Consider the following 16118-nt stretch of genomic DNA (forward strand, 5'->3'; position numbering starts at 1 on the left):
CCCCCGCCCCCCCCAATACCCCCTTTTTTTTTCTTTTGTCCTAAAAAAAGGACAGATTTATATTCACGTGACCTGATACACCAGTGGAAAGCAGTCAGATACGTGAGCGATGAATGGAGTCCTGAAATCGCTTAAGACTCTCCTGTTTCAAGACATCTAAGGGAATCAAGTAAGTGCTTGCAGACTTTGTGGCTGCAGGACCTGAACAGAATCCAATTTGTCAAATACATGTCTATATGCAGGTTATCAGAGTCAGCTGTCTTTTACACCAACCAGAACTAGGCTTTTTTGAGAACCAGATGAAGCTTTCAAAAGAAAAGCAGTTAGTGCCACGAGCTTTCATAAACAGGAAAGATCCCCAGTAAAATCCTTTGAATTCCAGATGACTTTGAAAAGCAAGGCACTGCATAAGTATGTTCTGTTTTGGCAAGCAGAGTTTCAACTTACATCAGACCAGCAAGTGCAAATTGGTCATTTTTTAATAAAAACCAACAATACTTACAATAAGGAAATGACAGTAAAAAAAGAAGCGCGCAATGAACATCCCACTGCAGAAAGAGTTAAAACCACGTGCACTGTAAACAGTTAGCAGAGTCATTTGAAAGGCAGGCTGCAATTCAGTCACCAGTGAAATGTAGTTTGCTCTGCACAGAATGAGTCCTTGGAGTCAGAACACAAGGACAGCCAAGGCTCACAGGCGCAAGCAACTCCCATTTGCAGGAAAGGCCTTAGACCTTAACAAGCACTCTGAGCTTCTCTCTCAGAAACCGTTCTTCCCCACAAATTCAGTGCTACCCACCCTTGTTCAGAGATGACAATTGCCAGAGTTTTCAAGGTAAAATGCCCAATGACCATCTGCTCAGGCTTTGAGGTTAACAGAGCCTTGGATGCACAGAACTTCTTAAAATCGTGGCTGTTTTTGCAAGGTATCCTCTCTTTAAACATCCGTATTTTCAGAGTCCGTAGTCTCCAAACTACCGTATTGTTGTCAAAGAGTATTAAAAAATGTAACCAATTAAAATAAAGTAGATGTCTGAGCACATTTTTCTATGCTAACTTAACTTTTAAAATCACACCTACTCATAGAAGTACACCGGAAAGACCTCAAGTGTAAAGGGCTCCTTGCACCTCAGGGGAGAGGATTAAAAGCCTAACCCAAAACCCAGCAGTATGCTCAAAACTCAAGCTGTTTGGTGATTTTAACAGCCAAAGCAACAGATTCACCCATGCAGTTCATTGAATTCATTCCGGCTCGTGTCAGTCTCAGTTGAAAATCCCAGGATCGACATAAGGATAAGCAAGAAACTCCCCCAGTTTATTGCCTTCCACATCATAATGGAGCATCCGAAAACAAACATCACAGAAGAAACAAGGATCCTCTGGTGCCAGACTGTCTTTGTTGGTTACCCACCTGCAGGTTACAAAAGACAAGTGTTTTCCATGTGAGTCCAACACATTGGTGACAAACATCTCAGCATTTTACTCAGAGTTGGGAATGGCAGTAACAAACATCCGTAATAACATTATGCTGACCAGGTACTACCAATACTGCCCATCTCCCACCCCAGGAACACAGCTCTTTTCCGAACTCCCACACCCGTTCAGTGTCAATCCCAGCTGCTACCTTACACTGCTACAGCAGCATTTCCTGAGGTACTCTCACACCTCTGTGGCTGGTACATAGCCCAAAAAAAGAAAAAAATTAACAGGAATCACACTATGGCCATCTAAGCCATGAAAGATATTTTCCCTTAAGGTAGGAAACTGTGATACAGAGCAGACACGTGACTGACCCAAACTACTCTTGAGTAATAACCAAATCCATTTACAAGTCTAAAAGAAGGGCTGGATGATGCAGACAAGACAAGGAGAGGATTGCTGCTGCATGCTCCAGCAAGCACCAAAGTTAACACGAACACGGCTGCCAGCACAAGGAGGGCCTGCCGTGTCACCAAGCAATTAATTTATGGTAGCACTCAGAGGCCATGACAGCTCAAGGCCTCTAGCGATTAAAGATGCTATCTGCACAGATTAGAACATGCAGGACAGCCAGCCAAAGCAGCTCTGCTATCCATGATTTAGCATCTCCCCACTTAAGCTTAGTGCTTAATCCTGGTTTTAATTTAATGCATTTACATCACCTCTGGTAATGCCCTCCCCATCCCATCTTTCCCCCATATTGACCCTTTGGCTCCACCTCCCCTTATGGCCAAAAGCCTCGCAGATTACAGCCACTTGCGAAGGCATCCTCGGGGCTCTGCTAGGAACACCACGGTGGGCTCCCACCACGGGGGAAATTGGCTCTTTGCCTGATTCCAGGGAAGTCTAAGGCCAAACAGGCAAGATAACAAGGACACAGCTGCTGTGTCAAACTGAGGCTGAGAGTGTAAGCTGCCCTGGGGGGGAAAAAGGGAAGCGAGTGGGTTTGTATATAAATCATGCAGACCTATAAAATCCGTGAGCCTAGCCTAGTCTGTAGAACCCCTATAGAGAAATTTCTGCTGTGTCTATTGAAAGGTTTTCTCATGTCTAAGTAAACAGAACTGAAGTGTACAAAGACCACCGAATTCACATTCTGCTCTCTTCACTGCAGAAAACCTGTGCATTACAAAAAGTTCCTTCAAGTGCAGCTGCACAGCTCAAGAGTTTTCAGGTAGGGGTTAGGAGTTTACCTGTGAGGAAAGCTATGTGCCCTTTTAAAAAATCTCTGGATTTTACTATGTTCAAGTTGGACAGATCCAAACTTCCCTATATTTAGATGTTAGATTTCATGAAAGCTCTGTACGACTTCTGCCAAATGAATTTGAATCACATGTCGTGTCACGGGGGGAAAATGCAGCATTTTCCCCCAAAAGTAAAATTGTCAAAAGTAACTGATCAAGATCTATGTATACAAAAGAACCCGAGCCAAGTAATTAACATCTTCCTCATTTCACTTCTTTTGATCATACGGAATCATCATCCAAATAAACACTACCTGCAGGAGGCCTTTTCCTGGGTAAGGAGAAGGCAACCACCTGAAGAGCAATACCTTAGAATACTTGCATGAAGATTATCCACACACCTTATCAAATACATACAGAGCTTTGATATTTTTTTTTTAAGTTAGTAGCAGCACCTAGAAAGGCTTATTTAAGAAGACAACTGAAAAGGACCAAGAATGTAGCATACCTGGCTGTATACATTTTGCACACAAAGCATTTTCTGGTACATAACCAGTGTTTCTTGATTAGCAAGGGATAGAGGTTCCTGTCCAGGCAGTCATCATGGTGAATAAGCCTTGAGGCAAATAAATAAACATGTAAAATACAATTAAGACTCAGCCACATTGGAATTTATCTGAACATAAGCACAGACACTGAAGACAAGCACGATTTAAAATCCTGTCTGAACTATGACTAGACTTCCGCTTAGCACTTCCTAACAGATGAAGACCTGGAGTTGGACTGCTGGTTGCACCATCCATGGATTTTATGGTTAGGAGTAAATTCAGTTTGTGTAGAAACTCGGAAGTCTTCAGACCATCTACTTTACTGTTCTTTTCGAAGTTTTTTATTGCCTACATAGATTAACTGGCAAAAACATCTCCAGGTAAATGTTTAGATGCTCATACTGCCAAGATCATCTACCTGCAACATCCATGCCCTTCTTTGGGTTGTATTTCTCTTGGGAGTCACCATTTATTAACAATGCTTAGGTACACCAGGCTTCTGGGAACTGAAAGTGATCCGTCACCCACGATGGGCAATCAGAGGAGTGCACTCTGTCTGTTACGCACTGAGCAGAGTACACACAACAGTTCTACTGTTGATGTGGTTCCCACCTCACAGCACTATCACCTCCTCCTTCTCTCCCTTGCCTACCCACCTCAGCCCACTATTTCCACTCCTTTGTTCTCTTTTCAGTTCCTATCCCTTAGCACCAAGTCTAAACTAACAAGTCCAGTTGACTTCAGCCAGAGCCATTAACAGCATTTCTGCTGCCTGGTGCTGCAGAATCAGTATGTGAATCTGACACATTGGCTCTGCATAGAAAGGGCTTTTCACTGTGGGTGCTATTCCTCCCATACCACAGTCATTCCATGCTAGTTAGAAAGCAGTCTTTTTATGCAGACAAATTATTTAAAAAAAAAATGCAAGGGAGATTACTTTCTTCCTTGCAGAGGTAGTCAGATGTATATGGAATAAAATCCTAAATAAGCCCTGCAGAAGGCAGCCCAATAATCTTGAAGTTAGTCTAACAAACATGCAGCATTTAATGCCCGAAGTTTGTCCACAGAAGGCTTGTTTTCAACTGACTAAGGACTCCCAAAGAGCAGTAACTTACCTTATATCTGTGACGATAATGATGTGCTCACAGTTCCCTTGGTGGCAGAAAAGGTATGGAAAGCCAATTTTGAGGGACAAATCATTAAACATGTAGTCCTCCATTTTAACAGACTGAAGATTTCCATAACCTCTGTCATGAGATTCTGACCACTCAATAATTGTTCTGAAAACAGAAAGGTCATCAGCACAGTGATGCTATAAAATGTGAATGCACAGAAAAGGAAGGCCTTGGGGGACGTGCAAAACTCTTCATTGGGACACAGTTTAAAAAGATGGAAATCAAAACAGCTCACAATATTTCGTAATAATTTAAGGTAATTTCACACTGATACCACAACCCCACAGAACTGTGCACTGTTCTTATGGAACACCTGCCTTTAAATTCCACACCCCCCCCCAGGCAGCTTCCCAAGGAGTTCTAGTCAGAGTACGCTCCTGATGGCACCCATCCAGGTCACGCTGTTTGCAGCACGACACTTCTCGAGCATTCCAATAATTCAAGTTACCATTTTTGCTCCCTTGGTCGATAACTTTGTTTTAAAGTATTAAAAAGCTCTTTTTTTGTTTTTGTCAAGGAGAAACGCAAAGCTGGCAACTGCACAGTTACACTTCCAAAATTTAGTACTGGAAGAGAATGGGCCACTGTTGCGATTATTTCTTGGTTTTTCAGCACACTCCTATATACAAGGCATTTCACTTCCACAAAATGCAGATGTTCTCACCAGCCCTTCCATAAAGATCATTGTTGCTCAGGGACAGGAAAAGAAGGAGCAAAATAATTAATTTTTCTGAAGTCACACACCAAGTCTGGCATAACAAGAACAGAGTCCAAACTCACAGATCTCCCACTCACTTTAACATCTCAATCTCCCACATCTCACTTAGTGTGTCAGCAAGCCCCTATTTCCTTAAAAAAACCTACTATGTACAGTTAAAATGGATAGGACTCGTGCTCAACCAGTGTGAGCTATAGTTCTGAACAAGAGATACCTGAGACTCTTAGCAATGTCATCTTGGATTTTTTTTCCCAGAAGTCACACAGCCCCCCTGTTGACTTTACCATGAAGGCATTCAGCGTATTTTAAGACTGAGCAGAACAACTGACTTCCGCACAGGTCAGCTTGTTGCCTTTCTGACCCACCTTCTACCTCGCAGGCAAATCTTTTGGTGGTCATCACAACTAGGGAAGGCAGCTAGTACAGACTGGCACCTGGCACCTTCCACAGCGATCCCATCCCAATAGAGCAAACCAGGATTTGCAGGGGGAAAAACGCATTCATCGCCTTTTCAGAAGGGAAGTGAGTGGAAGGAGTAAGTAGAGCAAGTAAAGTCAAAAATTCTATGTAAAAATCAATTCAATATGAAAAGATAGTAAGAATACTCCATTCTAGCTTCATACACTAGACATTCCAATCTTAAAAACATCACAAATCATAAACAAAATGAAATAAATTTTCTGTCTCTTAAGGTTTTCCTTAGTCAACGTCTACAAATACTGTACCTGCTCAGATCTCTGCACTCTGGGTATCTTCTATCATTATAAAAGATGCCTTCAAAATAAAAGAAAGCAGATTTGTAGAGATCCTGAGAGAGAAAGACAGGTAAGTCTGCATTAGTGTTATGAGAGATTAAACACCTTAAACAAAAACATGTCAAACCCCAAGCACTTTAGGTGTCTAAATTATACTAAGAGACCTCATTCTACAGGTTTGTAAGAAAAGCTTTGCACAGGTTTTAGATGCTGACATGACAACAAGGCTTATATGATCGCCAGCTATGCAGTTGCTCTGTTGATATTATTCTCAAGCCATTGCAGGTTATTTTAGTGCTCCTCTCATCGCTATCCCCATTATAGCAGTTACAGATTTCCACAAAAACACAGAACAAGAATGCAAGCATCGCTGCACAAATTAAGTAACTGCATAGCACTGACTTAAAAGACTAATATTTTAAAAAAATAGCAAGATGTAGTGAGTTGACCTTGGCTGGCTGCCAGACCCCCCACCCAGCTGCTCTGTAACTCCCCCTCCTCAACAGGACAGGGGAAATAAGACAGGCAAGCTTGTGGGTTGAGATAGAGGCAGTTTAATGAGAAAAGCAAAGGCCACACACAGAAGCAAAGCAAAAAGAGGAGATCTGTTCCCTACTTCCCATCAGCAAGCGACGTCCAACCACCTCCTGGGAAGCAGGGCCTCAGCACGAATAGTGGTTGCTTTGGAAGCCAAATGCCTTAACCATGAACAGCCCCCCTCCTCCTCTCCTCCAGCTCTATACGCTGAGCACGATATCCCTTCGGTCAGCTGGGGTCAGCTGTCCCAGCTGTGTCCCCTCCCAGTCTCTTGCCCACCCCCAGCCCACTGGCCTTGAGGGGACCTGGAGACACCCCCTGAGGCTGGGCAAGCACTGCTCAGGAACAGCCAAAACACTCCTGTGTTATCAACCCTGCCTAGCCAAAAATGCAAAGCATTGGCTGCTGTGAGGAAAGTTACCTCCATCCCAGTCAGACCCAGTGCACCTGATCAGGACAGACCACACCACAACATACTTTTTGCTGGAATGACAGAGAATTATTGCTGTCCTGTCCCCTGCGCTCACGTGCACGTGCACACACAAGACAGCTACATGGGAGCAGTCCCTAGTCACATCTATATAAACAAGACAGACACGCAGTTTTGGAAGATCCAATTGCCTCACTTCTGGGGGCTCAGAAGAAAATCTAACATCCTTCAAAATTCCTCCTTAATTACAAAGTTTGTCACATGCAGACAGGCCATTTGTTGCAGTCTTCTCTATCAAAGATAATTAACAGTTTATGGCACTCACACCACCAGTGCAAGAGTCATCAGATTCCAATTATCTCAAGAAACTGAGCTAACCTATGAGCCTCCCTTACACATGTAAAATTCTGCAGCAGGACTACAGAACTATTTAGGTAAAATCAAATCTATCCATAAAAAAGCAGACTCCAGCTTCAAGCATGTCCTTGAGAAAGAACAAAATAAGTAAGAAGAGGAAAACATCTTGTTTAAATAGTACAATCAAGTATCGTTCTGTTTATCTATCCAGACTGTTTGCACAACCACATTCACAGAACTGTTCTCTCCTAAAGCTAAAAATGAGAGACATACTGTATTTTCACAAACTGGGGCACAAGAGGCTGGAGAGCAGTACCATGGAAAGAGATCTGGGGGTTTGGGGTGGTGGCAAGCTGAGTAAGGGTCAGCAGTTATGTGCTGGCAGCCAAAAGGGCCACCCATGCCCTGAGGTGCATCAAGCACAGCATCACTAGCCACTCGAGGGAGGTGACTGTCCCGCTCTGCACTGCACGGGTGCAGCCCCACCTCAAGCCCTGTGTGCAGTGTGGGCACCTCAATACCAGAAGGGCATAGGACTACCAGAGTGTGTGCAGAGGAGGGCGACCACAATGGCCAAGAAAGGCCTCGAGGGAAAGACTTATGAGGAGCCACTGAGGTCACTCGGCTTGTTCAGCTTGGAGAAGAGAAGGCTGAGGGGTGACCTCATCCCAGTGTACAACTTCCTCATGGGGGGGCAGCAGAGGGGAGGCGCTGATCTCCTCTCTGGTGACCAGCGACAGGACACAAGGAAACGGAATGAAGCAGAACAGGTCAACTTGGTAATGCCACCAGGAAGTATTTACTTGCAGTGTAACCCACAGGCAAAGCCAATGCAGCCTAATTTAGTGCTGAATTAAAAACAACAAAGCAAAACTCTGCCTCCCTCTCTCCTGTATGTTTTCAAAGCTCCTACACATGAGAGGGTTCCAAATAGAAGGGTTTACCTTGCTGATGTGCTCCGGTGCTTGATCTGGCTGACTGCTGAACTCACCACCTATCTGGAGGTCACTGACACAGGAAATTGAGTCTCTCAGCTCAGTGAGCTTCTGGCTGCCCAGTACAAGGACAGTCTGATAGGGTTTGTGATCTTTATGCTATGAAGAAAAGAGCATACAAGCTACAAATAAAAATCTCTTGTCAGCATCAGTACTGCTCTTCATTTGACAGCCTTAACAGCAGCATGAGGCACACAACCTCTCTGTGGAAGATTTTAAACAGTATCTTGCCTCAGCCTCTTCTAAGGCTGCCATTTATTAGTTTTATTCAGAAACGCAAGTCACATTCCCCACTGCAAAGTGCAGGAAAGATAGTAAGTCCGAGTGCGCTTACCCCAAATCCAAACAGAGTACTATAGTTTTCATGTATTTAGTTTCAGATTTTGAGCTCTCTGTGAAATTAATTAAATGCTGCGTAATTATTGTAAAAATTTCCTTCTGTAAACCATGAACAGAATGAAAGCCAGATTCTGAAAAAGCCTAAGAAGGTACCACAGTTGAAGGGTTTACCACAGTCCCTCAGTGGAGTCACTGATTTTAAGTGCTTGGAAAAGCAAGGTATTACCTGAGTAGGTAAGAGACATCAGAATGCAACCTAGAGAATTTAGTACCAACCTTCTGAAATATGACAGGATAGAAGATGTTCAGAGTTAAAAGTAGTTCTCCCTCCTCAACTAAATCTGTTGGATTGTCTGGCCTCTTTCCAATTGCATGTGACTCCTGGAAAAATAAAGATACATATATATATAATATTGGCAACCACTTACATACCATAGCCCCTGGATAAAAGTCTGAGAAACGCTGCTCTGTGAATTGATAACAGCCTACTTCTTCCAGGATGGAAAGGCGAGAAATTCCTACCATTACTGATTTCAAGCATTTTCCTTCATTCCTCAGCTCTGGAGAAGCTGAGGTGCTTTCAGCAACTGAGAGACAGCTTGCTACTCTTTGGCTACTGAGAGGCCCTGCATAAAGGAATTAAACCCTGCTGCCACTCTGCCCTCATGGAACCCATCTGCTACCAACTCCCATCACTTAATGCTTTGAAATGCTCTCTGAATGCTTTCACATGTAAAGGGGGATTGCAACCCTCAACTTGAGAAAGACCGACCTGGATAGGCTAGCTATAGGATGAAATACATGAAAATAAAAATTAGAGCAGGACTGCCTCTTATTAGGGAAACTTGACACAGCTGGAGGTTTCAATGTCTCCAAAATCCAAACCCAAAATCCAGCACTGCCCTTGTCACTCTACGTTTTAGAAAATAATTGAAAGCATTTCCATCCTACTTTGTGTTTAAGAGAGAGCCCAGCTGTGAGAATGAGGGAGGGCACTTTTCTCTGGCAGTCAGTTTCCTCCTTTTTAAACAAATCAAGAGAGAATACTGACTGCACAAACACTTCCCACCAGCACAAAGTGTTCTTCAGATTTAATAACAGGAGCATGTACTCCTGTGAGACTTTGGTTCAGAGATACTTTTGCTCTATCCCTTGCATCTCCCTTCTTCAGGCAACACTTTCCAAACTCATGTTTCTTATTGCTCTCATCCTGTTCTAGGACACCATGGTCACAACCAGCTTTGACACACAAACCAGTTACCACAGTTTGCTTAAAGGATGCAGTAACTGATGATGTGCTCGTTCTTCAGAAACAGAAATAAGAAATCTAACTCACTGAAATCCTTTACGAAGATTTCTGCTGCAAACATTTTCTCAGATATGCCCTAGACTAAGAGCCCAACACAGCTGTTGCACCTCAGCTAATGCATGATGTTTACATCATGTGCCTGGGCCTCTGGACAGTTGAAACAACATTGCTCATGACAGACCAGGAAACCTCAAGGCAAAAAAAAGTTTAACAGTAATAAGTGAGACTCCTTCCTCTCTATACCTCCATCCCTAATTTTTATAGTAGTTCATGGCTTGCCGATTCCAGCCATGGACTCCGGCACTGCAGAATTTAAGAACTTAAGTTTTCCTGTTTAGGACTTCAATGGTTGTGAAGAAATCTTAAAAAAAGGTACTAAGAATAGTTAAAGGAAATCCAAGATGGCTTTTGAGGGGCTGATGACTATAATCCTGGTTCCTGACAGCTCAGAATGGCTGAGAAACTTGGGTTACTATGCTCAGAATTAGGAACTTACTGCCACCATGTTCCTTACTGTCTTTCTCTTTCAGCCCTACAGAAACTAGCTCACAATCATTTACACATTAAAGCTTAGATACCAATACAGGACTCCACAACCAAAAACATTATGCATTTTGTTTAGCTCTATGGTAAGTTCACATGATGCTCGCTACACTTGATCCCCTATACAATGCCTTAGTAGCAACCAAATAAAAGCAGTCACACAGTGGTAATGAGCTCCTTACTACATTCCGTACTAACAGACTGTCAAGAGCAGCATTCCTGTCCTATCTTTCTATAATATGTCTTTAATCATTACCCTCCAACTCCTATCTGCAAACATTTATGCTGTACAGAGATTCATAGCGATGAAAAAAGAGGCAACCAGAAGTTGGATTTTGGCTGTGTGGAATTGTCTTGAGATCCTAAGAGATGACAGGGAACTTACCATCTCATAAGCAAGAGTTTCTTGTCTGCAAGCCCGATCCACAATAATTGTTTCTTCTCTCCTCTCTAATGCCTTCTTTCTAATTCTGAATGGCAGAACACAGGACAAAATTTCATTCAACAACTTCTATGCATAATCTCTAGGTATATTTTTAAATGACACAAGCTCCTGCAGTGCAGCTTTCAAAGAGCAGGGTTTGTAGCTGTCTTAGTATGACAGAGTAATGTGCAATACTCTTTGTCTCCTGACTCCCATAAAACCTGGTAGTTCAACAGGCCAGCTTGTGGATTTCAGATTGTGTTTTTCTTTCCCTTTATGTGCAAATTACAGGTTGTTTGCAGGCAGTTTTACACTTATGAGAAAAAAAACAAACTGTTGTCTGGAGAGGCTCTCCTAGAAAGAACACTTTCTTACTTTTGAGGAACTGTTTCAACTATCCCTCCCACTTCAGAGAAATTCAATTCATGTTAAAGCAAAAGCAAGAAAAAAAACCAAAAATACTCTCAAGTCCATGACATAGTTACTTTTCTAAAAGAACCTCAGTATCATTTGTAGAAGAAAGAGTATCATATATAGAATATTTACTAAAATACACTTAATTTAACCACTGCATGAACACCACATCCTTTTTAACTCTGGGACAAGTCTATTTACCCTCCAGACCTTCCTGAAGGTTTTCGGTAACAATCAAACTTAATGCTGATCACAACCTGAACGCATTTCTTTACATTAGCACTACGCAAACTGAAATTGAAGTACAGGAAAGGCCCGAACTGGCCAAGTATGACTTCAAAGTTCACTAACTGATAGAAACTTAACATATATTGCTCAACCTCTGAAATGCACCGGTAGCCTAAGTGAGTTCTGTAAGGAGTGGGTTCAGGTAAAAAGGTATCTGGCTACACCTTCTATACTTACACTTTGGCTGTTAGAATGTGACTGTGGGTTACTAGAGGCAAGAGCTACAGATTTATTTCATAAGGCTTTGGAGAAACCTCCTGCATTGGATTATGAGAAGTCCCCTGCATGCTCCAAACATAGGCACCAGTTCAGAAGTACCTAGGGTCCAGAAATCCTAAGTTCTTCCAATAAGAAAGATGGCATATTCTGTGCACCTTAATAAGAAACCCCTAAGTAACATTTGAGCAGAAGGCTCATACCAATTATTCTATCATAAGCTGGCATTTCTGCCCTTAAGAGTATTTCTGGACACTGCTTCAGAAGGTACATCATTGCCTGGAAAGGGATCCAGCAGCCAGCCATGCTTTTAGCCTTGTTTTCCACCCCACCCCATACCAGGGGACTGTGAGTGTACCATAAAGACATACCGAAGAGTTAGCAGACTGCTATCTTCAGGAATAACATCTGGGTCCTTTTCTTTATCAGAAGACATTAGCATGTCAATGCTAGGGCAATAAAGAAAACAATTATTATTCATTTTTTCAGACTTACTTCATAACAAAGATCAGTTAAGCTGTTAGTAAAAGGAACAAAGACAGCAAAATGTGAATAAACAAGACATAGCTTGTATAGCCTAAATCAGGGCAAAAGGGCAGTATGATTGTTAAGATAAAGAACCAGAAGACAAAGAGTCCTGGCGTATGTAACTGGCTTTCACAGAAACTGAGTAAATTTTATCATTATTTTGCATTCTGTCTAATGGGAGCATAGCTGCCTAGAGAGATTTAGCAAGTCATGTTCAAAGTATACGTCCAACAGTTTTTATAATCTAAAAATGCCACTTGACTTTTTCAAATCTCATCCACCGACTCCGATTTTCTAATGATACATGGCAAAATAGATTCAATCAAAAGGAATCATGAACATCAACCTGTATGGTAAAGCTAATGCCGCCCCTCAGGTACAAACATGGGCAAGCCACCACATTTACACGAGCTGCCATTGCTCTACGAAGTTATTAATTTATGCCACTTTTCTTCCAGTGGGAGTAAGACAACACTTCTGCTAGAAATGACAGGTCCACTCTTCCTCGTATCCTTCTTTCCATCCTCAGACCCTTTTCTTGTGTTTGCACAGAATCCAAAGTATAGCTAGCCACGTTTTTTTGTGTAGTGCAAATCACTGAAGGATGTGGGAACCAAAAGTGGAACTGCTTTTGACTGCAGCAATGATTTAAACTGATCACACAAATGTTAGGTTTCCATAGCATAAATGAGGATGAAATTTCTCATAAACACACCACAAAAAAACACCCGTATATTGTGGGATTTCATATCTTCTCCCCTGCCACGGTTTTATAACATAAGGCTCCCCCACACCATTCCACAAACAGACCGAATGATCCATCTGAAGGCTTCAGATGAGACACTATAATAGTATCAATTACCTTTTTAGAATCGTACAGAATGATGCTGACTCAAAGACAGTGATAATTTTGTATTAATCACAAAAGAATTTTATCCAACTTAAAAGCAGTCTGAGAAAATATTATTTAAAACAGAGAAGTATCATCCGCTTTGAATCAGGCTTGATCTCTTCTGTCTCTCTACTGCTTGCAGGCTATATAAAGGCGGGGCTTACACCACTGCCTAAATCCACGTGCAGTTTGAATTTCAGCAAACTCTTGTGCAAACTCATCTGTTTACGGGACAAACAAACCACTGGTGAAGTCCAGGAAAAGTTTATTGAGTGTACCATTTATTCTTGATATAACCTATGATTTTATTATAACTTTTTTCATTATAATCTTATCATGTTCCTCATAATCTTATAATGTTCCCCATGTCAACAACACTAAGCTAGGTAACATTATCACTGCTGTAATGAATAAGCCTTTAGAGCGGAACTGCATAGGAATATACAGTAATTGATAAATAGAAGTATGGAATCAACTGGTATCAGCTGACAATAAGCAAAAGTCAGAGACAAAATTTTTCTTGTGGGTAGATGGCCTAGTTCTGATGACCCAATAAAGTCACTCTATATTGAAGATAATTTGAATTTACTATTTTTTAGTTAGTTTGTTACCATCCAGCAGTACACAAAGAGTTTTAACCTTCCTGTCTTACAGATTTCATCCCAAACAGAAAATCATTCTTTTTGAGAAAAGGGGATTCCTTCAGAAGCACCATTTTAAAAGAAACTATACAGCAATTCGTTACAACCTCTCGGAAACAGAATCAACCTTATCCTTAGATTCCCACTTGAGGAAACGAAGGCAGAGACAACTGAGTGAGTCCTGTACCAAGTGCAGACCGAGCTGAGGAGTAGTAATTTAACGTGAAGGAGGAGAACAGCACTTTTGGAGAACACCAAACAAGCATTAGCCTTTTAGATGGGGCTGTTCTCCATTCGGCATGGATAACTGTTATGAATAGCCCACTTAATGAAGTAATATATAGCCCCTGACAGGTAAAGCAACTCACAACTGACCCTTCTGTGGAATCGACATCCCACTGCATGACTAGACTATTTATCTAAGTCTTCTCGCACATGTATCAGCGACCCCGTTCACCAAAAATCCCTGAGTCACTTGAAGGCCTGCCGCTTTGAAAAAATGACTGTGTATTTTGGTCTTTAAACACCACATAGGTTATTTGCAGGATCTGAAAACGTCTATTACCTAGCACTGCATCAGAGGTGACAGTTTCCCATTTCCCTTCTATGCATACGTACGACATCAGAATTCATCAACAATACTTGTGCTTTCCTTCCCTCCCACGCTCTAGGCCAGGAGTCCCTGGCTGTGGCATCCACACCATGCCCACTAATAGCTTGCTGCAGGAAAAAAACCTAACACTCCTGAGAAAGCAGCTCCAAGCAGACACAGCATAAAATAACCTGGCAGGTAAGCTGCTTCCTCTTTTTCCTTTTAAGGACAGAAAGGCAGCTAGTACACTGAGAAACTGCCACTGAATCCCTGACAAGTTCCATGGACCCTGGTGAGCCCAGATACTGCCTTTTCTCACTCCTGGAAAGTCAGAAGCCCTCAGTTTCTAAAGGAACATTAGAGGCAGAGCACCTTTTTCAGTATTTTGAATCAGTCTAATAATTCATTACGCATGTCATTGTACCACATGCACTGAAGCCTTGAAAGGCTTGCCACATGGCATTTTACACAGGCCATGCTGGAGCTCCTCCTGGGTAACCCTATGGCAGCCAGCAGAACCACACCACTAATATTTGGTCCGTGGTCCTGAGGACACCAGGTTTTACAAATGGAAAGTATATGCTAATCCCTCCAGAAATTAAGGCTAAGTAGTCAGTGTCATACACCTAACAGACAGAAGTGCAGGCAACACAATGCTTGCACCGGGCACAGCTCACTCCTGACAGCCACAAGCATGGGACTCCACCGTGTCCCCACATGGAACACCCCCTGCAGGCAAGGCAAATACAGTCAGTTACTGTAGAGGGGAAGACATTGGACGTACTGTTTAATGGGCACTGAAGGGAACTGCAGGAGAGTGACGAGGAACAATAGCTGAGGACCTTGCTTGAAAAAGGCAGGCAAAACGTTATATGAAATTTTTGTCCCCAGAAAGATATTTTAAAACATCTAGAAATAAAAAGACCAAAGGCAAGTCTGTGGCAATCTGGACACGGAAACAGACTATCAGTGAAGCCTTTAATCACCATGACTTTACTTTTCTCAGAATATTCTGGCAGCACAACGACCCTTCTCAGTCTTAGAAATTAGAAAATGCTTTAGTATTTTGCCTGATATTTTTGTAGTAAGCAGATACAGTGTTTATATTACTCTTTATATTGCATATATATTAAGGGCAGTACTTTCATCACCTTTGAGACACTAATACTACAAGACGCTAAATACTAATACGTTAAGACGCTAACACTAGCTTAATGCAGCTTTATAACACGTCCCTAGAGATATTTACAACTACCCCTTCTAATAAAACAAGAAGGTGAATTAGGGCTGAAGCGGAATAAGGTACCTGTAAGCCTCACCTCCCTTGACCTATCTAAAATCCATCCACACTGATTTGAGTCTTAGCCTGTCCTACATCTACACAACAAATCACTCAGAAGGCAAAACAGAATAACATAACTCAGCATTTCTAACATTCAAGCACTTAAATCAGTCAAACACCAATAACGAATCCCACTGTGAAACTTCTTTGCTCACAGACCGCTAAGGCATTTGAACAAAACTTAAAACTTTACCCTCCTGACACCCTGGTTATTTAAGAGAACTACTGATGGAATGTCTTAGCTAAGGATACCATTTTACACCTCTTCAAAATCTGATGAAAACCCAAGCAATCTCTACAATTGCCTGCGTACAACTTGAGCAGCATGCAAAGCATTCTTACAGAGTCAAATTCGAGTGAATGAAAACAGATTTTTTTTTCCCCTCCATTCTGTTTGCAGGAATGTATTACA

General features: G+C 42.1%; 1 protein-coding gene across 1 annotated transcript; it reads right to left on the bottom strand.

Moving 5' to 3' along the window:
• Positions 1 to 26: 26 nt before the first annotated feature.
• SNAPC3 (small nuclear RNA activating complex polypeptide 3) lies at positions 27 to 16105 on the bottom strand. Its single transcript, XM_009640030.2, has 8 exons — positions 12083 to 16105; positions 10755 to 10839; positions 8794 to 8898; positions 8128 to 8277; positions 5830 to 5912; positions 4327 to 4491; positions 3172 to 3279; positions 27 to 1411 (listed from the first exon to the last, which is right to left on the bottom strand). Exons 1-8 carry the CDS (start codon positions 12190 to 12192, stop codon positions 1264 to 1266), a joined length of 954 nt encoding a protein of 317 aa, XP_009638325.2. The 5' UTR covers positions 12193 to 16105; the 3' UTR covers positions 27 to 1263.
• Between the last annotated feature and the right edge of the window lie 13 nt (positions 16106 to 16118).

Source organism: Egretta garzetta, unplaced genomic scaffold (assembly GCF_000687185.1).
Source record: "Egretta garzetta isolate BGI_Z169 unplaced genomic scaffold, ASM68718v1 scaffold175, whole genome shotgun sequence".
Taxonomy (NCBI): Eukaryota; Metazoa; Chordata; class Aves; order Pelecaniformes; family Ardeidae; genus Egretta; species Egretta garzetta.